The 23,649-nt window shown below is 35.3% G+C and overlaps 2 protein-coding genes across 4 annotated transcripts; one reads left to right on the top strand and one right to left on the bottom strand.

The window, feature by feature from the left end:
• Positions 1-7,136: 7,136 nt before the first annotated feature.
• Positions 7,137-22,309, top strand: LOC127795251 (uncharacterized). Of its 3 annotated transcripts, XM_052326824.1 has the most exons (6): positions 7,137-7,430; positions 9,727-9,782; positions 21,225-21,434; positions 21,518-21,610; positions 21,693-21,794; positions 21,886-22,309. In XM_052326824.1, exons 3-6 carry the CDS (start codon positions 21,279-21,281, stop codon positions 21,919-21,921), a joined length of 387 nt encoding a protein of 128 aa, XP_052182784.1. In that variant the 5' UTR covers positions 7,137-7,430; positions 9,727-9,782; positions 21,225-21,278; the 3' UTR covers positions 21,922-22,309. The 3 variants fall into 2 exon arrangements, 2 of the variants coding, with proteins under 2 accessions (XP_052182784.1, XP_052182774.1); XR_008021771.1 differs by lacking the exons at positions 7,137-7,430; positions 9,727-9,782 and adding an exon at positions 15,790-21,121.
• On the bottom strand, positions 14,933-16,396 carry LOC127798293 (uncharacterized). The gene has a single exon (XM_052331802.1). It carries the CDS (start codon positions 16,394-16,396, stop codon positions 14,933-14,935), a length of 1,464 nt encoding a protein of 487 aa, XP_052187762.1.
• Positions 22,310-23,649: the final 1,340 nt, after the last annotated feature.

The raw sequence follows: 23,649 nt of genomic DNA, 5'->3' as shown, positions 1-23,649 counted from the left end.
AATAATATCCTTTGCTAGTTCCTACAAAAAGAGATTAAAATAATGTAAAATCCATATAAACACATATTTATGTAGGAAAATAACACAAGGTTAAGGTAAAAATTATATAAAAATATGTATACAAGTAAGCTCTATCAGATATCCTACAAGAATTCATGCAAGGTCAAATAAGAACCAATACCCAAGTAGCCAAGTTTCAAGAACAAACAAATAGGGCTCTAGAAGACATGAGAAGTCAGCTAACTAAGTTGACTCAGACCTTGAGTGTTAGAGAACCAGGTAAGTTTCCCTCACAACCAAGTCCGACCCCGTAGGTCAAGCCCATAAGGCCAAAGGGTCATCTAGTGAGAATCATGAGCAAGTCTAGTCGATCACTGTCCTTAGGAGTGGGAAAGTAATTGAGAAATCTGAGGACCCTAAGATAATGTGGCTCATCGCTAGTAAGAAAGACCAAGGGCAAGAAGTGAAGGAAGGAAATAAAGAGGGTAAGAAGAAAGCCGAGGAGGAAGAGAGAAAGCAAAAAGAAAAAAGGAAGAGTGTTGAAGAGAGATCCAAATTTGAACCTCGACCACCATTTCCTCAAAAATTAACCTAATCAAAAAGAGATAAAACAAATGCAGACATATACGAGGTGTTCAAACAGGTAAGGATAAACATTTCTTTATTGGATGCAATTAAGCAAACACTTTCGTATGCTAAGTTTTTAAAGGATCTCTGTACAGTCAAAAGAAAAACCAATGTGCGGGAAAAAGCATCCCTGATGGAACAAGCGAGTGTCATCCTTCAATTCAAGACCCCTCCAAAGTACAAGCACCCAGGATGTCCTACCATTACTTGCATAATTGGAAGCCAAAAAGTCAACCAAGCACTTCTTGACCTAGGGGCTAGTGTCAACCTGTTGCCTTTCAGTGTCTATCAGCAGCTAGGGTTGGGAGAACTCAAGCCCACTAGGGTCACTCGTCAATTGGCCAACCGATTAGTCAAAGTTCCTCGTGGGATCGTGGAGGATGTCCTAATCTAAGTGGACAAATTTTATTTCCCGGTGGACTTCATTGTCTTAGATACCCAGCCCCACCAGGGTCCTCAGTCGCCTATTCCTATTATCCTAGGGAGACCATTCATTACTACTTCAAATGCTATCATCAACTGCAGGAATGAGATCATGAAACTATCATTTGAGAATATGATGGTGGAGATGAATATTTTCAAGGTAGCTAACCAACCAAATGACGAAATGGAATTAGAGGAGGTTGATTTAATCTAAACCTTAAGTGAAGAATACTTTGAGAAGGCTCTTTATGAGTAGGTTATTTATAATTTAGAGAAGCAAACTTCGGAAGAGATAGAGCCTGACATTGAGCCAACCAGGGTGATCACACAATTGATGCCTGGACTAGAGCCATTGAAATTATCTGGGAATGAAACCCCATCATCCTTTGTTCGCCCAGCCTAACTTGAGAGAAAACCATTGCCAAATCACCTTAAGTATGCATTCTTGGGTGAAAGGGAGTCTTTTCCAGTAGTGATCTCATCAAGCCTAGCATTACATCAAGAGGAAGCATTACTAGATCTCCTTAGAATGCATGAAAAGGCCATAAGATGGTCCATCTCTGACCTACCTGGCATTAGCCCCCTCACCTGTACCCATAGGATCTTCTTAGAGGAAAATGCTAAACTTGTGCGGCAAACGCAAAGGCGTTTAAATCCAAACATGAAAGAAGTTATTCAGGGGGAGGTTCTTAAACTATTAGATACAGGTATCATCTACCCCATCTCGGATTCCAAATGGGTTAGTCCAACTCAAGTTGTACCTAAGAAGTCAGAAGTCACTGTGATAGCAAAGAGAACAATGAGCTCATCCTTACGCGTATCCAAACCGAATGGCATATGTGCATTGATTATAGGAATCTCAACTCCGTGATGAGGAAGGATCATTTTCTGCTTCCATTCGGGATCAGGACTTAGAGAGAATAGCGGGACATGCCTTCTACTGCTTCTTGGATGGGTACTCTAGGTATAATCAAATTGAAATTGCGTTAGAGGATCAGGAGAACACCACATTCACGTGTCTATTTAGGACATTTGCTTATAGACGAATGCCATTCGGTCTATGCAATGCCCTTGTAACATTTCAAAGATGCGTGATGACCATCTTCAATGAATTGGTAGAGAATGTGGTGCAAGTCTTCATGGATGACTTCTTAGTGTACGGAGACAGCTTTAACAGTTGTTTAAAAAATTTAGAGAGTCTTGGAGCAGTGCAAGGAAACGTATTTAGTGCTTAATTGGGAGAAGTGCCACTTCATGGTCAGTAAAGGAAGTGTCTTGGGACACATTGTTTCTTCTAAGGGTATTGAGGTCGATCAATTTAAGGTTCAATTAATTCAAAAATTACCCGCTCCGAAGAATATGAGAGATGTTAGGTCTTTTCTTGGCCATGCTGGTTTTTATAAGCGCTTTATTGCTTCATTTAGTGCTATAGCCAGACCTTTATGTCGCCTCTTAGCCCTAGACATGCCATTTGAGTGGACTAGTAAGTGTCAAACTGCTTTTGAGAAATTGAAAAACTCACTCATTTCCGCACCCATCATTCAATCCCCTGATTGGTCCCAACCATTTGAGCTGATGTGTGACTCCAGTGATTACACGATAGGAGTCGTGTTAGGGAAAAGGATAGACAAGAAACCTCATGTGATATATTACGCTAGCAAAACTCTTAATGAGGCTCAAAAGAACTACACCATGATAGAGACAGAGTTGCTAGCAGTTGTCTCAGCTCTAGACAAATTATGATCTTACCTTGTGGGGTCACTGATGATTGTTTTTACTGACCATGCTAGTCTCAAATATTTGTTCACAAATCAGGATACAAAACCCCATCTTCGTCGATGGATCTTATTGTTACAAGAATTCCATATTGAGATTAGAGACAAAAATGGGGTAGAAAATGTGGTGGCCGATCACTTATCTCGTCTACCATGCCAGATTCTTAATCAATTTGAAAACCCAATCCAGGATTCCTTTCCTAAAGAACAATTGTTTCAAAAAAACACTCAAATTGAACCACCCACCTTTCCATGGTACGCTGACATAGCAAATTATCTAGTCACTAGATGGATCCCAGATTATTGGTCCAAACTAGATAAACAAAAAAATTTCAGGAAGGTGGTGATAATTTTCTAGGATGACCCGTATCTGTTCAAGTATTGTCCTGACCAAATCATCTGCAGATGGATCCCCAATCATGAATAACAAAGTGTCATTAATTTTTGTCATACTCTTGCTTGTGGAGGCCATTTTTTCATCAAGAAAACAATTGTAAAAATTCTACAAAGTGGATTTTATTGGCTGACACTATTTAAGGATGTGTATAGATTTTGTGCAAGTTGTGATCGATGTCAAAAACTAGGTAGTCTATCCAAGAGAAACATGATGCCGTTACAACCAATCTAAGTTTTAAAAGTCTTTGACTGCTGGGGCATAGACTTTATGGGTCCATTTGTTAGCTCATTTGGGCATGTGTATATCTTACTTGCTATCGACTACGTGTCCACATGGGTCGAAGAAATCATGACAAGGAGCAATGACCATAGGATTGTGGTAAAATTTTTAAGGGAGAACATTTTCAGCCAGTTTGGGATGCCACGAGAAATCATTAGTGATAGGGGTTCCCAATTTTGTAGCAAGTTCATGGCAGGACTCATGAAAAAATACGGTGTGCTGCACAAGATTGCCACACCGTACCATCCCTAGACTAGTGGTCAGGCTAAGCTAGCTAATAGGGAGATTAAACATATCCTAGAAATGACCGTTGCCACCAATGGTAAAGATTGGTCTATGAGATTAGTGGACGCTTTTTGGGCGTATAGGACTGCATATAAAATGATCCTAGGAATGTCTCCATATAGATTAATGTATGGTAAACCTTGTCATCTACCCGTGGAAATTGAACATAGAGTATATTAGGAAATTCAAAGAATCGACAAGAGTTTGACCGAAATAGGCCTCTCTAGGAAGCTCCAATTAAACGAATTTGAGGAAACATAAAACGATGCATTTAAAAATGCATGATTGGCCAAGCTTCTCATGAAAGAGTTTCATAACCGATGCATCTTTAGGAAAAGCTTTCATGTCAGGCAACAGGTACACTTGTACGATTCTAGATTGTATTTATTCTCCAAAAAATTAAAGTTAAGATGGGTTGGCCCCTTCATAATCAAGTCCATCTCGGAATATGGGGCTTTCAAAATTGAAAATTAGGAGTGAGGGCAATGCCTTAAGGTCAATGGTCATATGTTGAAACCTTATCAGTATAGTTTTGAGTAAGACGAAGGAAGCGTGGATTTAGGGGATCCACCATCAAATGAGTAAAGGAGGTTTCGTATCGTCTGAAAATCTGACGTTAAAAGACCACCTTTCCGTATAGGTTAAATGGACGTCTCTAGGACTAGGACATTAATAACAACCCTTATAGCCATTGAGGGTAAAGAGAACACCACATATTCATGCATTGATGACCGCCAGGTATGCCTATCCTCTATCTTTTCTATTATTGCCAATTGAGGATAATGCATAATTCAAGTTGGGGGTAAGGTGTACTTATGAATTGTTTTGTGTGGTATATGTGATTTTATTGGGCTCCTTAAAAAAAAAAAAAAAAACTCTAAGAAAATAATAAAAATAAATAAAAAATATAAATATATATAAAGATATAAGAGAGAGACAGACTTAACGCTGATGAGAACCACTTTTTTTGGGCAGAGCAATCACACTGCCCTATAAAGAAAAATAAACGCCAAGCGTTGAAAAAAGAAGACTCCAGACGTGACCCTGCACTTGTGGCACACCTCGAGTCAAGTGTGGTTGTTGGAATAGTGACTTCCACTGCCCTATGAGAGACTCCGTATCTGTATGAGGCAAGCCTTTTCTTTTCTCTTACTATAGTTGTGTTTTAAAAATTTGATTTTTAGCTCTCGAAAATTCTCAAGTACTATCCATCTCTCTCGCAAAATGATTTGAAAAAAAATTATGCTACTAAGTGTGAAAGACTTAGGCTATTGATGTGTAAAAACATCACTGGAGATATTTGTTTGTTGATTGAAGCAAAAGTTCGATTAGCTGGCGAAACCTCACCTAGTTTTAAGCACTTCCCAAGCTTGGGAAAGAGTAGTTTTTCGAAAAAATGAAGAGCGAAAAGAATAAATGGTTGTCACAAATGTGCTTAATGGACTTGTAACACACGATGCAAATCTGTGGGGTTTACTTTCATAAATAGAGAAGATAAAATTAATTTCATAAATGATGGATTGAGTAACACTACAAGAAAAGTAGTTTTTAGTGGCCACTTTTAGTGACGGCCAAAAGATATTTGTCACAAATACAATTATTAGTGGCGGCCATAAACTGTTTGTCACTAAAAAGACGTGTTTAGTGGCGGCCAACAAAATTAGCCACTAAACGAGCTCATTATTAGTGACGGCCGCCAATGCTGGTCACTAAAGGTTCATTATTTGTGACGGGGATGTGTGGCGACCACTAAAGGTGGAGTATTTGTGAAGGCCACTAGAAAATGGAGGATGTTACTCTTATTTGTGACGGCCGCTAGTGGCGGCCATTAAAGGTTCATTATTTGTGACGGCCGCTAATGGCGGCCATTAAAGGTTCATTATTTGTGACGGGCATGTGTGGTCGCCACTAAAGGTGGAGTATTTGTGACAGCCTACCATAGCCGCCACTAAAAGCTTGGGAGGAAACTCAAACAAGCTTATTTGTGACGGCCGCTAATGGCGGCCACTAAAGGTTCATTATTTGTGACGGCCAAACATGAAGGCCACTAAAAAAATAGAGGATGTTACGCTTATTTGTGACAGCCGCTAATGGCGGCCACTAAAGGTTCATTATTTGTGACGGTTGCCAATGGCTGCCACTAAAGGTTCATTAGTTGTGACCACATCTATGGCGGCCACTAAAAGTGGAGTATTTGTGACAGCCTACCATGACCATCACTAAAAGTTGGGGGGAAGTCACTTATTTGTGACGGCTGCCAATGGCGACCACAAAAAGCACATTATTAATGACAGTCATGAGTGGCTACCACTAAAGGTGAGTATTTGATTTATTTGTGACGACCTCTATTTGCGGCCACTAAAAATGCATTATTGGTGAGGACCACCATTGGCGGTCACTAAAAATATACCTTCAATATATTTATTTGTGACTACTAACTTTGGCGGTCACTAAAAATAAATTATTGATACATAAAAATACAATAATATTTTAATATAAAATATCACATAAAATATAAAATATAATTAATAATTAAAAACAAAATATCTTTTTATTTCAATATACTTTTATTTCATTCTTCTCCCAATATTCTTAAAAAGTATATTTTTTACTACTAAAAAATTTACAAAAAAAATACAATAATATTTTTAATAGAACTAAATAGTTAAGATTAGAAATAGAGAATATGTGCTTCCCCAATTATTAAAATACATTGGATCTCCCCCATAACCCTATTTATATGCTCGTTTTGAAGACCGATTGTTTTAACTACTTAATTATTAAATTAAAAAAATAATTTTTTAATATAAATCATGTTTTAAATATTGATGTGATGAACCTAGTACTAACCCTTTTCTGATACGAAAATATATTTTTGATTCGGATCAATTTTCACACTACCGGTTTGGTTTTTAATAGAATTAACCAAAATATAAATTTATATAAATTTTATACTAAAATAAAATTAAATAAGTTGAAGTTTACGGGAATAATCACACTAAAAATATTTTAAAATCCTTTGTTACTCAATAAAAAAATATTTTAAATTCCTTCTAAATTTTCTTTATACTGATTACTTTGATTATTTTGATTGATTAATTTCAGTCCATTATATTGAATTGATTTTTTGAATTTGAGTTCAATTTTCCTCAGTTTTGTCGTCTATACATTCGACTAATTTAATTGAAGCATCTAGGCGGTGAGGACACTCAGTATATAGGCTTAATGTACATTTGGCATTGAGGTTTGTCTATTTTTGAGAAGGCCACGTCGGTTGATTTTACAATAAAAAAATAATTAATGAATATGAAAAATATTATAGTTATTTTATCTCCCTCCCTCATCTCTCCCGCTTCCATATTCATTTCCCTCCATCTCCCTCCCTCATCTTGCCTTCATCTCCTTCATCTCCCTCATCTCTCCCGCCTCCGCCGCCTGAGTGCCGCAGCATCTCCTTCTCCTGCTTCATCTCCGACTTCGGCTCCTTCTCCGTCTCCATTTTCGACTTTGGCTCCTTCTTTGTCTCCATCTCCGGCTTCGGCTCTGTCATAGTCTCCTTGGTGCCTTTGTCTCCATCTCCGGCTTCGACTCCGTCGTAGCCTCCTTGGTGCCTCAATCTCCATTGCGGCCTCCATCTCCAGCAGGTCTATTTTTAATTTTGTTACAGTAGAGAACAAATTTTATTTTGGTGCTTAGAGAACACATTTCGCTCTAGGTTTTGGTGTCTATTTAGATTAATTTCAGTCATTTTAGTTATTTTGGTTGAGTTCTCAAATCAGTTCATTACCGACCTCACCCTTGGGAAAAATATTCATTGTATAACAAAGATAACGTGTTATTTTGATGGTTTGGCATAATAATTAAGTGGAAATCAGTTCTCTGTTGAACTGTTGTTTTGGATTTTTTATTTAATCATGGAATATTGAGAGGAATAACTGAATAACACAAGTAATAGTAAACATTGTGATCTGTATATGTATATATAATAAATTGATAGTGATATATGTATATATGCATTTTGATGTTTATTCCAAGTGTGTATTGTCATACCTTTTTCCCGGTTTTGCCTGTGAATTCTGAATCTTATTTCTATTTGGCATTACGCCGGTCAATGATATAAGCTCTTTTAGGTAGTTGTGGCATTTTTGGCACTGGTTGGATTTTTCTTGTCATACGAATAGTCAAAACAGCTAAAATCTAAAATCTAAAATTTATCTTTCTTTTTGGCATTTTTGGCACTGTTTGGCATTTTTGGATTTTTCTGTTTGGGTTTTCATCTCTGCTTCTTTATTTTTTATCTTTCTTTTACAAAAATCTAAAATTTAATTTTGAGAATAACAAATGAATCAAAGTGCATGGCCAGCAAAGAAGTTTGGAATGATGATTAATGGGAGGTGGTGCTGTGCAGTGCAGCGCGATGCAGTGCCTTTCTTCTTTGCACATTCTTCTTTTTGATTTTGATGAGTGAGTCAGATGAGAATGAGAGCATTGAAGCAAGCAAAGTTAAATTATGGCAATGAAACCTGCCTTATATTACAATAATAATAATCATCTGATTTAGCATTGTTTTCTTGCTCTCTAATATTGCTATTTTGCAATAATAATATGTTTTTATAAGAGGTATGTTAAATAATAATAGGACATAATGGGTTTGAGCAATTGAAAAATTGAAGGATGTTGCGTGTGCATAGCTTGTATATGGTGAGAATATGTATTAGATTAACAATAAATATTTTATATTATGGCATATGTGGGTAGATGGGTATATTATATAATATATTAGCAAGGAAAGGGGAAGCTAGGAGAGGCTGGGGGAAGTTGGAAAAGTTAAATTGGGAGTGAAGGGGGTAATATATATATATTAAAAACAAACATTATAATTAATTAAGAAACATTGAAATAATATATGTTTAATTAAAGTTTTACTTAGCTTAATTTGTAACTTGTTCCGCTAGAACACTCTTAATTCGAAAGATGGGATGATTTGCATATATATATATATATATATATATAAACAGCATGCAAAGGGTATGTGGCATTAAGTTATATTTTTTTTAAGGTTAAAATGTTAATTTGGTCTTTATAATATATTCCAATATCTCTAATATACCAAAATAAATATACATATATATTCTTCATAATATAAAAAAGAATATATACAAAAGAGGAAACTTCAAATAACTTTATAAGAGGCTTTTATAAATCTGTTTGGCATTGTTGTGCTTTGTTGTGAGTGCTGTGGTGTTCTATATTTCTTTGTGCTATGTTGTAAAAGTAGTGTTAATAGAAGCAGGGTGTATCTATTAATGTTAACAGTAGCAGAGTGAGGTGTTGTATCTATTAATGTTAAAAGAAAATAATAATATGGTGAGTTTCACTATAAGAACTAGAAGTTGTTTTCCAAAATGTAATTTAAAAGCACAATAATACCAATAGGTTTTATAACTAAAATTTGTGATCTTTCAATTACAAAGAACAAGGAATTATAAACTCTGGCCATACATGGATCATCATCAATGTATAATGAAACAAGCTTAAATAAGTTGGTGTTGTCTAAATTATGGTAAATGTATTGCGTATACTTAATTAATAGTGCAGTGCAATGCCTGTATGTATTAGAAGTAGAAGAGCATCAAGTAATCATCAATGTATAATGTATTGCTAGTTCTAGTTAATGTTGCAGCAGCAGTAACAGTGATTTAAATTTCCAATAATAATAATAAAAATAATAATATTTTCTTTATTGTCTTGCTATTATGGATGAGTACAAGAAATTAGACTAACTTGATTACTAATGTTTGTTAATCTAAATAGACAACAAAAATTTAATATTGTGAACCTTAATTTTGCAGAAACAGGACAACTTGATTTTAAGAAAAATTCTTATTGCTATAAGCTTTGGGGCTACTAATATTATCACCCTTCTCATTTCCATTGCAGTGTTGGTTTGTTTTCAAATCGTTGCGTTATTTGGGATTGCATTTGCATCGTAAGAGGTATGTATCCCGTGAGTAATGGGGATTTTATCACTCCCTCCGGGTGGTGGGAGATCACCCTAATTTATAGATATGAAATATTAGTGAATATATATATATATATGTACATTGACATTGTGTATGTACATACCCCGTGAGTGATGGGGATTTTATCACTCCCTCCGAGTGGTGGGAGATCACCCTAATTTATAGGTATCGAATATTAATGAATATATATATATATATGTACATTGACATTGTGTATGTACATACCTCGTGAGTGATGGGGATTTTATCACTCCTTCCAGGTGGTGGGAAATCACCATAATTTATGTGTTTATTTGTCCATTATGTTTAGACTATCTAATGGATGTTTAACAACTTTTATAAATTTTACGTTAAACTTGTACCTTACATTTGTTGTAGTTTCCTTTATTAGTTTTTTGAATAAGAATATAATTTTTTTATATTTATTTTTAATTAGTGTGATGGATAGGAGTTGGATGCAATTGGATGACAGACTTTGTGACCAATACTTGAATGGAGTTAATGATTTCCTTGAATTCGTGTTCAGAAACCCATGCATAGATGGAAAAATTCGGTGTCCTTGTGTGTAATGCAACAATACATATTTTTTTTTGTCAAGATGATGTCAAGTTTCATCTAGTTAGGTATGGAATAGTTAAGAATTACGTTAATTGGTACTACCACGGGGAAGAGGTATTGGTTGAAGTAGAGATTAGTGATGAGGATGATGACAACAATAATAATGACGATATGCGTCCTATGCTGGAAGAAGCCTTTGGGTTGTCAAGTGTTAATATTGATATGGGTCATGATTCATCTAACGAGAATGAGCCGAACTCGAGTGCAAATTTTTTTTATGAATTATTGCATGATGCCGAACAACCTCTATTTCTAGGATGCACCCATGTGTCGAAGCTTTCATTTCTTGTGAAACTGTTGCATTTGAAATGTTTAAGTGGGTGGAGTAACAATTCATTCAACATGCTACTTGAGATAATAAGATCTACATTTCCAGTGAGTGAAACTGTGCCTTCTTCTTATTATAAAGCTAGGAAATTCATCCGAGCATAGTTGTTGAATCGAGATTCGAATCGAGAATCGAAATCCTTATTTTACGAATCGTGAATCGAGAATCGAATCGAATCGTAAGATTCAGTACACATTTTTAATTTCAAATATAAATAATATATATCCATAGAAAATAAATAAAATATATTAAAATTATACTAAAAATATATTCATGTTGCCTTTAAATTCAAATTGTATCAAATCAAACCACTTTCAAAATAACAAACTAGAAAAAAACAACTATTAGCCATTAGGCTACCAATAAATGCCATTGTCCATAATTTTCACAAGTTATCAATTGTAACGCCCCGCTCCCACCTACGGGTGTTACTCACGAATAGCCAACTTACTATTCACACGCTAGGGCAAAGATGAAGAGACGGCTACGTTTCAACGGGAAACGACCTAGGTGGGAACTAGGCTTTGCCATCTCTTCGCTCCGCTCGAGGGTCCGGGAATTATCAAACGACCTATTAAAATCCGAAACCTCGCAATCGTCACCCCTTCTCGAGCTCTTTAATGAAGGGCTAAGGGTGACCTACCAGGATCGAAAGAAAATAAACTAACTCTCTAGCTTAAAATAATTTATGGCATAACGCCTTAATTATAAGAAAATAAATTTTTCCTATTTTTGTCCCAACCATTAACCCATTTATCTCTCTTCCAATTCCTTTGTAAAATATTTGGATTAATATTTCTTTGAAAAAATTTAAATAAATTTTCCTCATTAAAGCTCCATTGATTTTCCCTTTATTTATTTCAAAAATTCCATAATTTTCCAACCATTAGGAAATTAATTTTTGAAATACAATTCTCAAAGCATCCTCATCCAATTTCAAAATTTAAGGAAAATAGCCCATTATTTAATTTCCCAAAATATAGAAATTTTTCCCACAATTGCCTCAAATTTACATTAATTTAAAAATTAATTTAGAGGCTAAATACTCATTTAATTATTTATTTATTTAAATTATTTCATAATTTCATAAATGTCAGAAATAATTAAATAACCCACAAAAAAAATAAAACAATTAAAAAAAAAAGAACTTCTCAGCAGCACAGGGGGGGCGCGCAGCAGCAGCCGCGCCCCCCAGCGCGCGCGCAGGCCGCGCGCGCTGGCCGCGCAGGCTGCGCGTGCGGGCCGCGCCTGCCCCGCGCGCGCGCGCACTGGCCGGCCGCGCGCGGCCGCGCCAGCCCGCCCAGGCGTGCCTTGGCTGCCCAGCCCACTGCCTGGCCATTTTTTTTTCCAAAAAAAATATTTTTTTTTTTTTAAATAAAACCATATTTTCCAGAATACATTTCCATATCAAGGGGCTTCCAAAACACTAATTTTTTCCCCCTTTTAACCACATTTACATACAATCCAAGTTTAACAAAATAATACAACACAAAAATACAAACTACATAACCATTACACATAGTTTTCCTCTTTGCTTCAATACCTTCACCCTCGCAAAACTCCCTTTCCCTTGGATGTTTCTCCACCTACATTGAGGTCAAGGACCTTATGAGCCAATGCTCAGTAAGGGTGCTATGCAAATGTAAATGAAGTATGAGAAACATAACATGTAATGCAATGCAATGCATATCAAGGGTAGTTCTCCATGCCTTCATAACCACTTAGGTTAAGGCACCAACCAACCCCTCACTCCCCTCATAAGTCCTCCTTATGGCCATAGGTCCACTTGGGCACAAAACATGCAAAGAACCATCACATGCAACTCATTCATACATGTACAAATGCAAGCAAAACCCCTCCACTTGGGGCTATCCCTTACCTTGTTTCCTTGAAGCTTTACACTCTCACAAGCCAAGAATCCTCTTAGACTTTGAAGCTTCAACACCACCACAAGCTAAGACTCACCCTTAAAGAAAAATAATAAAGGGACTTTAGCTCTTAAACACAAGCATTCAACTATAACAAGAGAGAAAACTAGATTACCTTTGCTAGACTTTCTCTTCCTTCTCTAGACTTGCTTGCCTTCTTACTTGCCTTCTTGCTTCTTTACTTCACAAATGGTAAAAGTTTTGAACTAATTTCTCACTTCCTATTTATGGAGCTTTCTTCTTAATCCATGCCAATTCTCAAGATCACATCTTAGCCATAGATCTCTTCTTATTTCAAGAGACTTAATCTCTACCTTTGAACATTAGCACAATCCTTGTGCTTCTCCCAACTTAAATCCTAGCCCTTGATTTTAGGAGAACTCTTGCCTAGATACAAAAGAAACACAAACCCAAGAGACTTATCTTATTAAATCTCATCCCTTGATCTCTCTTTGGAGACTAAATCTCCTCCCTTGGATCAATCCCAATTTTTCATAATTCTCCATTTTCCAATTAATTAAATCATGACTAATTTCCAAGATTGACTAATTTCCCAAATTTTTATTTAAATTAAATCCACAACTTTTTAAGCATTTAATGGAGACTTAAATAATTTCTTTTTGATTTAATTTTAAAGGCTCTTGAAAGACATAATCCATTTACTTTAGCATTTATTTAAATCCTCTATTTTCCAACATTAATGCTTGACACATTTCTTTTTATTATTGATTTTCTTTTAATTCTCTCCATAATGGCTCTCATTAATGCTTGAGAGACTAATTTCTTTTTCCTTTTTGCATTTATTAAATATCCCTCTTGATTCATAAGATCATGCCATGTGTCACCAAATTCTCTTAATTAAATAAATCTTTATTCTCCAAATTAAATTAAATCTCTTCCATAAGAACTTGCCAAGTGTCATCAATCTAACCATACTTGGTTTTTCCAATTTAATTCCTAATTATCTATGCACTTAATCAAGAATTAAATTCTCCAAAATTAATTCTCCAATATAAATAATTTCTCCAAAAATAATTTATCTTCCTTTGGGATGAAATTCCAAATTACCATTTTGCCCCTCACAAGACATCCAATATTTCATGGCATTTTCTTTAATTCAAGGGCAAATTTGGAATTTTTCATAGACTAAAATTCTCTTAAATGACCAAATTTATCATGACTCTTCAAGGGTATTACATCAATCATCTTCATCTTCAAGTTGAAGAGGATCATCATCTTCATCATCTTCAAACGTATCCAAATCCATTTGCTCTCCATCCTCTACATCTTCCTCATCATCAATCATTTCTAAATCCAATTCTTCTTCCACATTGTCTTCAACAACTTTTCCTTTTCTTTTTCTGTCTAGCTTCAAGTTCCTTGGCACTATATTATACAATATAAGTTATAGCATATTAGAATTCAACCCAAACTTAAACAAACACATTAACTTAGTTTTAGAATGTAGAAAACTATAAAGTATAGATATATACCTCTTCTATTATTACTTGGTTGAATACCTCCATCATCTTCAAAACATTCATTAGCATCCATCCATGAATTATCTTGGGGTAAACAAGGATCTTCTTGTTCGGTGATCCATTCATCATCGGACTCCATATCACTCAAATAAATAGGATCATAATTTTCACCTCTTTTCTCCCTCTTAGCTTGCCTTAATTCAAGTTGAATGTTATATTTCACAAAGACAAGAGCATTTAATCTTTGTTGTTCCAAACGATTTCTTTTTTTTGAATGGACATGCTCAAATGTGCTCCAATTTCTTTCGCATCCTGTAGCACTACATGTGAGACTCAAGACTCGTATGGCTAGGTTTTGTAACTCTTTACATTCTTCCCCATAGCTTTCCCACCATAAAGCTAAGATAGAAAAATAAAAAACTAATTAGTCTAATTAGTTTAAAGGAGCTAACAATTGAAATTTGAAAATTAAAACATTAAATCAAAATAATACCTAGTTGCTTCTTGTCTCTTGTTAAAGTAGCCATACTCATGCCAAACAATCCGTCACCTTTTTTAAACTTTTCTAATTGCTCATCAATTTTTAGTCTTGTTTCAATATCCGGATAGATCTTTTCTATTGTCTTGTATAAACCAACTTTAACTTCTATATCCGCATTAAAAGACTCATCATATTGAAACCTTAAAAAAAATGCAATACAAGTAAGAAACAACAAAGCATATACAATACAAAAATTTGTTAGTTATAGGAAATATGATTTTAGAAACTCATTTGGGATTAAGAAAATATCCCGCTGCATGGAGTGGCCTATGAAGTTGCAAATCCCATCTTGTATCAATAATGTTCCAAATGCGCTCATACTTTATCTTTTGATGGTTGAAATTTTGTGCAATTTTCTCCTTTGCCCTATCCATTGCTTCATATATGTATCCCATTGCTGGTTTCACATCCCCATCAACAAGTCTTAAAACTTTAACAAGTGGACTTACACACTTTAAGCAATACTTGATCGATTTCCAAAACTTGTCATCGGATAACAAAATTGCTCCCACTTTAATTGCATCCACCTTAGAAGCATAATGACTTTTAGCCCACTCTTCTGATGCAAACATAGCCCTAAGAGGAATCTTATTTTCCTCAAAGCTTCTCAATGTAAGAAATGATGTAGCAAACCTTGTAACTCCTGGCCTCTTCAACTCTCTCTTCTTAGAGAACTTCCTAAACATGCTAAGGACCCAAGCATGTCTATAAATATATACACAAACTTCTTTAGCCTTCTTTATTGTATCTGTGAAAATAGGCAACCCACCTATATCATGTAAGATCAAATCAATGCAATGTGTTGCACAAGGAGACCAAAATAATTTTTTTCTTTTCTCCATCAACAAGTCACCCGTAGCTACATAGGCTGAAGCACTATCAGTCACCACTTGAACAACATTTTCCTCCCCAATTTCCTCCACCAATGAATCAAGCAACTCAAATAACTTTTGTGCATCTTTTATAACATCTGAAGTGTCAATAGATTTAAGAAAAACTGTTCCACTTGGACTATTCACCAAAAAGTTTGTAAGAGATCTACTTTTTCTATCCGTCCACCCATCCGACATCAAAGTACAACCAGTCATTTTCCACTCCTTTTTATACTTCTCCAGCATTGAGTTTACATTGTCAACTTCCTTCTTAAAAAATGTAACCCTAGCCTCATGATAACTAGGAAGTTTTAAACCCTTACCATATTCACCAACCGCTTCCATCATTGAAGCAAAAAGAGGACTTTTTACCAAAACAAAAGGCAATGCACGTCCATACAAAAATCTACAAATGCTATGAACAACGGGCTCCCTTTTCTTACCCATTGCATTTAAAGTTTGTTGTTTTTCTTTCCCTTTAGTGACAAAGACATCCATACTAGTTTTTCTTTTTTCTCCTATCATTTGAACTTCTGTCTCTTCTTCTTGGAAATATTCTTTTTCATTCACCTTTTGTCTTTCCAATTCTCCTAATATCTGAATACAAAGTTCCCTCACATTATCTGGACATTGTGTACACGGAGCCACATTATCATGATCACCCGCAAAATGGTGTTTCATTCGATTTATCCCTCCCCATCTTTCAAGTCCACAATAATTGCACTTTAAGTTCATTCTATTTCCATTAATCCGAGTGCAATATTCCCAGATAGGATCATTATTCTTTGTTGTAGATCCCTTTTTTGATCTTGACGCCATATTCAACAAGAAAGAAAGCAATATTCTTCTAGCATTGAAAAAAAATATAAAGTCAAAATTTTGAAATAAAAAACAATACAAATATCATAAAAGAAAATAAAAAAAAGTAGAACAAATCTGACCAAACAATAAAACATATTAGAAAAAATCAGAAACAAAAAAAAAGACACAGCACAACAGTCGACACTGCAGTGCAATAGGCTAATAGCAGGAAAATATATATAAAAAAAATAAAACAATAACAAGTTAAGTTAACAATTACAAAATAGGTTCTCTTAACCCCCAAAGTCAACAAAAATAGCTGCAAAAGACACAGCAGTCAGCACTACAGTGCAACAGCAACAAAAAAATAAAAAAAAAACAAAACAAGAAAACCTCAAAGTCAATAAAAACAGCTAGTGCTCAGAAATAAGCATGAGTGGTTGAGGCTCATGTGCCCAGCTGCCCACATCTCTGATGTCTTTGTTGGCACGTGAGCACATGAAAAATTATAATATCATTTTCAAGGATGAAAAATGATTTGACGAGAGAAGTGGCTAGAACAGAAGCACTGGTTTCAACACTCGTCAAGACTCCCAAGCTGGATTTTCTCTAGGAATAGGCATAGAATAGAAGCACTGGTTTTAAGCAAACGCAGTCTTCTTCTTAGGATTCGTATGGTCTAGGCGTCTCGCATAAAGCAAAGAAAAAGAATAACTGAAGAAGAAGAAAGCAACGCACCTTGAACAGAACCTGAAGTCTTGCGGTCGCAGCTCTCGAGTCTCGCCTTTGCTTCTGTCGTTTCATCTCATGCTCATATGCAGCGTTTTTGCTTCTCTGTTTCAACTTTCCAGCTTCCAGCTCCTAACGTTTCAGGTACTGCCGTTTCATCTCATTTCTATTTCAGTTTTGTGATTCGTTCGATTCACTCGATTCGTCCGATTCTATCGATTCTTTGCCGATTCTTTCGATTCATGGTCGATTCTAAGCAATTTTCGATTCTACCTATAGATTCGACTCGATTTCTCTTGGAATCGAGCCGAATCGTGCGATTCGCGATGCGAATCGCACGATTCTAACAACAGTGCATCCGAGCTTTAGGACTCGATTATGAAAAGATAGATGCATGCCCAAATGATTGCATACTTTTTCAAAAAGAATATGCAAATTGTCATGAATGTGTGAAATGTGGTGCTCCTAGGTGGAAGTTAGTGGCAGGAAAAAAAGATGTAACTGGGAAAAAGGTACCTACAAAAATCCTGAGGTATTTTCCATTGACCCCAAGGCTCCAGAGGCTATATATGTCATCCAAAACAGCTTCAGATATGCGATGGCACGAAGATAAACATGTTAAGGATGGGTTATTACGTCATCCAGCTGATTCTGAAGCTTGGAAAAAGTTAGATGAGCATTATCCTTCGTTTTCAATTGAACCTCGTAATGTTAGACTTGGATTGGCAAGTGATGGATTTAATCAATTTGGCTCAATGAGCATTGCTCATAGTACATGAGCCTGTGATTGTAGTTCCATATAATTTTCCCCATTGGATGTGCATGAAACAGCCTTATCTCATATTAACCTTACTTATTCTTGGTCCAAAAGCCCCTGGAAACCACATTGATGTTTATTTGCAACCTTTGATTGAAGAATTGAAGGAGTTATGGGAGGCTGGTGTTCAAACATATGATGCCTCAAAGAAACAAAATTTTCAGATGCATGCAGCTATTTTATGGACTATTAATAATTTTCCTGCCTATGCAAATTTGTCTGTATATAGTCCAAAGGGAAAATGGGCTTGTCCTTGTTGCAACAAACACACCGAGTCTCATTGGCTAAGTTATGGGAAAACAATTTGCTATATGGGCCACCGTCGATTTTTACCTAGGAACCATAAATGGCTTAATAATAAAATTCAATTCAATGGGAAGGTGGAACGAAGGGACCGACCTCCACAACTGTCCGGATATGATGTGTTTGAACAATTATGCACTGTTGAAAAAGGAAAATAGGATAATTCTAATGATACTTGGCTAAAACATTGGAAGAAAAAAAGTATCTTCTTTGAGCTGCCTTATTGGAAAGAACTTTTGTTGCGTCACAATCTAGATGTTATGCACATTGAAAAAAATGTATGTGATAATGTCATTGGAACGATCATGCATATTCAAGGAAAATCGACAGATGGTAAGAAAGCTTGCATGGACTTGAAAGAGATGGGCATTAGAGAGACACTCTACCTACTCGGTGAAGATGATAAAATACCTCTTGCATGTTACATGTTGTCTTCAAAAGAACAATTGATGTTGTGTGAATTTTTAAAAGAAGTTAAAGTACCAGATGGTTATTCATCGAATATCTCAAAGTGTGTTAATATCAAGGAGCGCAAAATCTTGTCCTTAAAGAGTCATGATTGCCACATTCTTATGCAACGATTACTCCCTCTTGTTATACGGGGCCTTATCCCTAAAGATGTTTTTGGTGCATTGATTGAATTGAGCAACTTTTTTCGAGAGATTTGTTCCAAAGTATTGAGGGTTGAAAGGTTAAATGAACTTGAGCTCCAAATTGTTGAAACTCTTTGCAAATTAGAACGAATCTTCCTTCCAACTTTTTTCAACATTATGGAACACTTGCCTATTCACTTACCTAGTGAAGCTAAGATTGTCGGCCCTGTCCAGTATCGTTGGATGTATCCAATTGAAAGGTTTGTACATGTTCTTATTCATATTAGTTTTTTTGGAAAAAAAAAAAGGTTTACCCCCTTATTAAGGAGTTTAAGAAAAGTTATCAATTTCTTTGACAGATATTTACGCACATTGAAATCTTATGTCCGTAATAAGAGTCGTCCAGAGGGTTCAATTGCAGAGGGATATCTTGCAGAAGAATGCCTAAATTTTTGTTCTAGATACCTAAAAGGATGTGAAACGAAATTCAATCGTGTTGAAAGAAATGCTGACGGGGATGGTGTGAAAACAATTGGTGAATTATCTATTTTTACTCAAACAGGTCGTGCTTTAGGAAAAACGACTCAATGTGAGCTTGGAAGAGAGGAATGGTCCCAAGCTCGATTATATGTCCTTAAAAATTGTGATGAAATCCAATCATTCATAGAGTAAGTGATAATTTTGACATATTCTATACCAATTAATTTATAACAATTATTTTTTCATGGAATTTCTCTTACTGCTTTTTGTGTGTAATTTAAAATAGAGAACACAAACATTTGGTGGTCCAATCTCTAGCCCATTCCCATCCCAGAAACGTGGAAAACATTCACAATAGAGAATTTTTAAGTTGGTTTGAGCATCAAGTAAGTATATTAATATCTAATATGTATCATTTAAATGTTTTGTGGTTAGATGTTCAATGCCATCCATTTGAACTATATTGTTATTTAACCCATTTCCCTTTAAATGGATAGGTGACACAAATGTATAATTCAGAAAATGACAAAGTCACCAATCATTTGTTATCACTTGCTCGAGGGCCAAATCATAGTGCATTGTCATACAAAGGCTACATTGTTAATGGTTTTCGGTTCCACACCCGAGATTGAGAGAAAGAATTGAAAACTCAAAATAGTGGAGTTTTTGTGAGAGGGGAAACTAATAGTTTTGCAACTGCGAGAGATGGTAACCCAACCCTTGGTAATGTGGATTACTATGGCGTGTTAATGAATATTATCGAATTGCAATATCTTGGTGGTTTACGAGTAATACTATTCAAGTGTGATTGGAGAGATGTATGCAATAAAGGAAGAGGAATCAAGACAGATAATTACGGGTTCACTTCCTTAAATTTCGATAGATCATTGCAGACTAATGAACCATTTATACTTGCTTGCCAAGTTGAACAAGTGTTTTATGTAAGGGAAATGGGGGAACCTAATTGGTATGTTGTTCAACGATCACAACCTCGAAACTTTTATGATATGGATGCTTATGAAGCCACTAGTGATGAACCATTTCAACAAAATGATCTATCAAACATTGGCCAATGTTCAACCCAAGATGCGGATCTAAATGATTGTGAGTTTTCATGCCATAGAAGTGACATTCCGCTAGAGATTGCATTTGAAGAAGGGACATCAAGACAACGAAGGAAAAGAATGTATCTTTCAGTTAAGGGAAAGAGAAAGACTAGAGGAAGAAGGAAACAAAAACCAGTTTTAAGTGATGATGATTGATTGTATATTTCTTGCTTGCTTAGTTTTGATATGTTTTTTTTTTTCTCTTTATTTTTCTAAAGCTTAGTGTATTTCAGTGTTTCTTTTTTCTTTAGTCACTTTCTATATATAAGTCTATGTTGTAGCCAATAGAGGGTATAATCGAAACCAACGAACAAACTCTCGTCACACCACCTAATTTTGATCCATCTATAAGACAAAGTTGCGCTGGTAAGAAATAATTATCTATATTTTAATAGTTTGATTTTCTCATCTGTAAAATGATAAAATAATTATTAATTTTTATTTATCATATATTTATTATATAGGATCATCATCATCTAATGTAAGAAAAAGAGGTCGAGGGAAAACAAAGAATAAAATACTAACATCTTTGGCTCCTGGTTAAAAATTGCTATTGGAATTCAATAATTATGGTCAAGCCATTGGATCAAATGCTAATGTATTTGCAAGTCATATTGGCAAGATTGTTAAAGTATGTGAAGATGCACCAATTTCTTGCAAGCGTTGGGAAGATGTTCCACAAGACAATAAGAATAAAATGTATTCTTATGTACTGGTAAGATTAATAATTATTCTATATTATACTTATATGATATTGTATTAAATCGTTCTTCATGACTTATAACGTTTCAAACAACTTTTTCTTTTAACTTGTGTAGGAGAAATTTGAATTTGATGAAAACGAAGTAAGAAAAAATTGGATCTTTAGAAAGATGGGAAGGGATTTTGCAAACCATAGATATAAGTTGAAGGCTGACTATTATGATGCATATGACAATGATGATGATCAAATTAAGTTTGCTCCAACAACAATCGACCAAAGACAATGGAGACAATTTGTCAGTTGGTTGAGCTCACATGAGTTTCAGGTATTCTATACCCTTTACTTTTTTTATGCACAAGTCACTTTAATTGTTTAAAATATGATTATTGTATTTGGTCTTACATATAGGTTTTTTGTGCTCGTAATAAGTCTAATCGGTCAAAGCAAACAATGACTAAAACTATAGGCACTAGAAGTTTTGCTCGAGTTAGAGCTGAACAGGTATAATTTAAATCATTTATGCATCTTTCTCATTAACAATTTTTTTTTTTTTTTTGTTGATTAACTTGTCTATTTAATACAGGCTGAAATATTAGGACATGAACTGTCTGCATGGGAAATGTTCAAGGTGACACACAAGAAAAAAGACGGGTCAATGGTTGATTCCACATCAAAAGAAATAGTGGTAAATTTTATTTTAAACAGTTTATGTTATTGTGATATATATTTTAGTATTATGTTATAACATATCTATTTTATTTATTATCAAATTTCAGGAAAAAAATTCAATCTTCAGTAACCCAAAGAGCTGAGGAAGAAACTTCTCAAGCTATTGATGAAAATGAAATTTTTTCTGAAGTAATGGGAAGAGAAAGACATAGACGTGTTCGTGGGTATGGATTCGGACCAACTCCTTCTTCTATCCTTGGAAAGATGATTCCATCTCGTCATGAGCTTGTTACAGAACTAGAACAAATGCGACAGCATAATAATGGTTTGAAAAATGAAATGCAACTTTTGAAAGAGAAAAATGAAGCGTTGTCGACAGAATTAGACCAAGTCAAAGAAAGGCAATCAATTTTTGAAGCTTTTATGGAAGATGTTAGGGCAGGAAGGATTAGAAATAACAATTGACTAGACTTAATTGTTTGATGTCTTTTTTTGATGTAAAGTGTTAGATGTCTTTTTTTGATGACAATGTGATTGTAAATTGATATCTTTTTTTGATGATATTGTAAATGTAAAGTGCTAGTCAATTATTAATTGACTAGAGTTGTTTTCTGAAGTTTCTTGATGATTAGAATGGTGTTTATTTTGGATACAATGTATTAAATTAATAGGGTTTAAAATATAGAAAAACAAGCAGTGGGTTGTGGGAAATTTTTATAAAAATCACTTTTTGTGGCGGCCAACAAAAAGTGGTCACTAAAAATGTCTTTTTTTGTGGCAGCCACGACTCTCACTAAAAGTATCTGTTAAACACTTTGTGGCAACCAATATAATGTGGTCATTAAAAAACGTTCATTTTGTGGCGGCTAGTACTATCACTAAAATCTTATCATTTGTGACAACCAGCAAAGTCGTCACAAAAAATTCATTACTTGTGACAATGGTGGCCATCACTGAAGAGTCATTATTTGTGACGGCCATGATCGTCACAAAAAAACTGCGGTTGTCACTAAAAAAATTTTTGTGACCGTCACATCCGGCCGCCACTAAACGATATTTTTAGTGACGGCCAGCCAATAATCGCCACTAATACTATTTGTGACATACTTTTAGTGACAGCTTGTGACGACCAATTTAGTGGCCTCTAAAACTTTTAGTGACGAGTTTTTATGCTTTTAGTGACGATCTTGGCCTCCACTAAAAATCTTGTTTCTTGTAGTGTAAGGAGTCTTTGGATGAGGTGGATGGGTAAGTGAGGGGAGAACACTCTCTTGGTCAAATGACCGAGAGAGTCTCCCTCTCTCGACCTGCTTGGGCTACTCCTTTTGAATTCTCGTCACCTTTTGGAACCTTGTCACATTTTGGACTCTCATCAATTTCAAGCCTGATTTTAGCCTTGATGCGACCAGTATCTTTCAAAACTCAAAACATGAAAGTTGTATATAATTTCCTTAGATTTCCATAGGATTTGAATAATCTCAATCAAAGCTTGGAAGAGAAAGGTATGCCTAAAAAACCAAAACAGCGTCGAAGCCACACCCACTCTATTTTATGACCAAGTGGGTGTGCAGGTGCATCAATTTCAAGCTTGATTTTTGCCTTGATACGGCCAGTATCTCTCAAAACTCAAAAACATTAAAGTTGTAGATATTTTTCTTAGATTTCCATATGATTTTGAATCATTTCAATCGGAGTTTAGATGAGAGAGTTATGTCCAAAAAACCAAGGTGCCGAAGTCACACCCACTCGATTTTATAATCGAGTTAGTGTTCCCCACTCAATTTTATAACCGAGAGAGTGTACCCAACTTGGTCTCGGCTTGACCTCTTGCTCATTCGGCTTGTTTCCTTGATCTCTTGCAATCTGTTTTC

The sequence above is a fragment of the Diospyros lotus genome, chromosome 1, assembly GCF_014633365.1.
Source record: "Diospyros lotus cultivar Yz01 chromosome 1, ASM1463336v1, whole genome shotgun sequence".
In the NCBI taxonomy this organism is placed as follows: domain Eukaryota; kingdom Viridiplantae; phylum Streptophyta; class Magnoliopsida; order Ericales; family Ebenaceae; genus Diospyros; species Diospyros lotus.
This window is presented reverse-complemented; position numbering and strand designations above follow the sequence as displayed.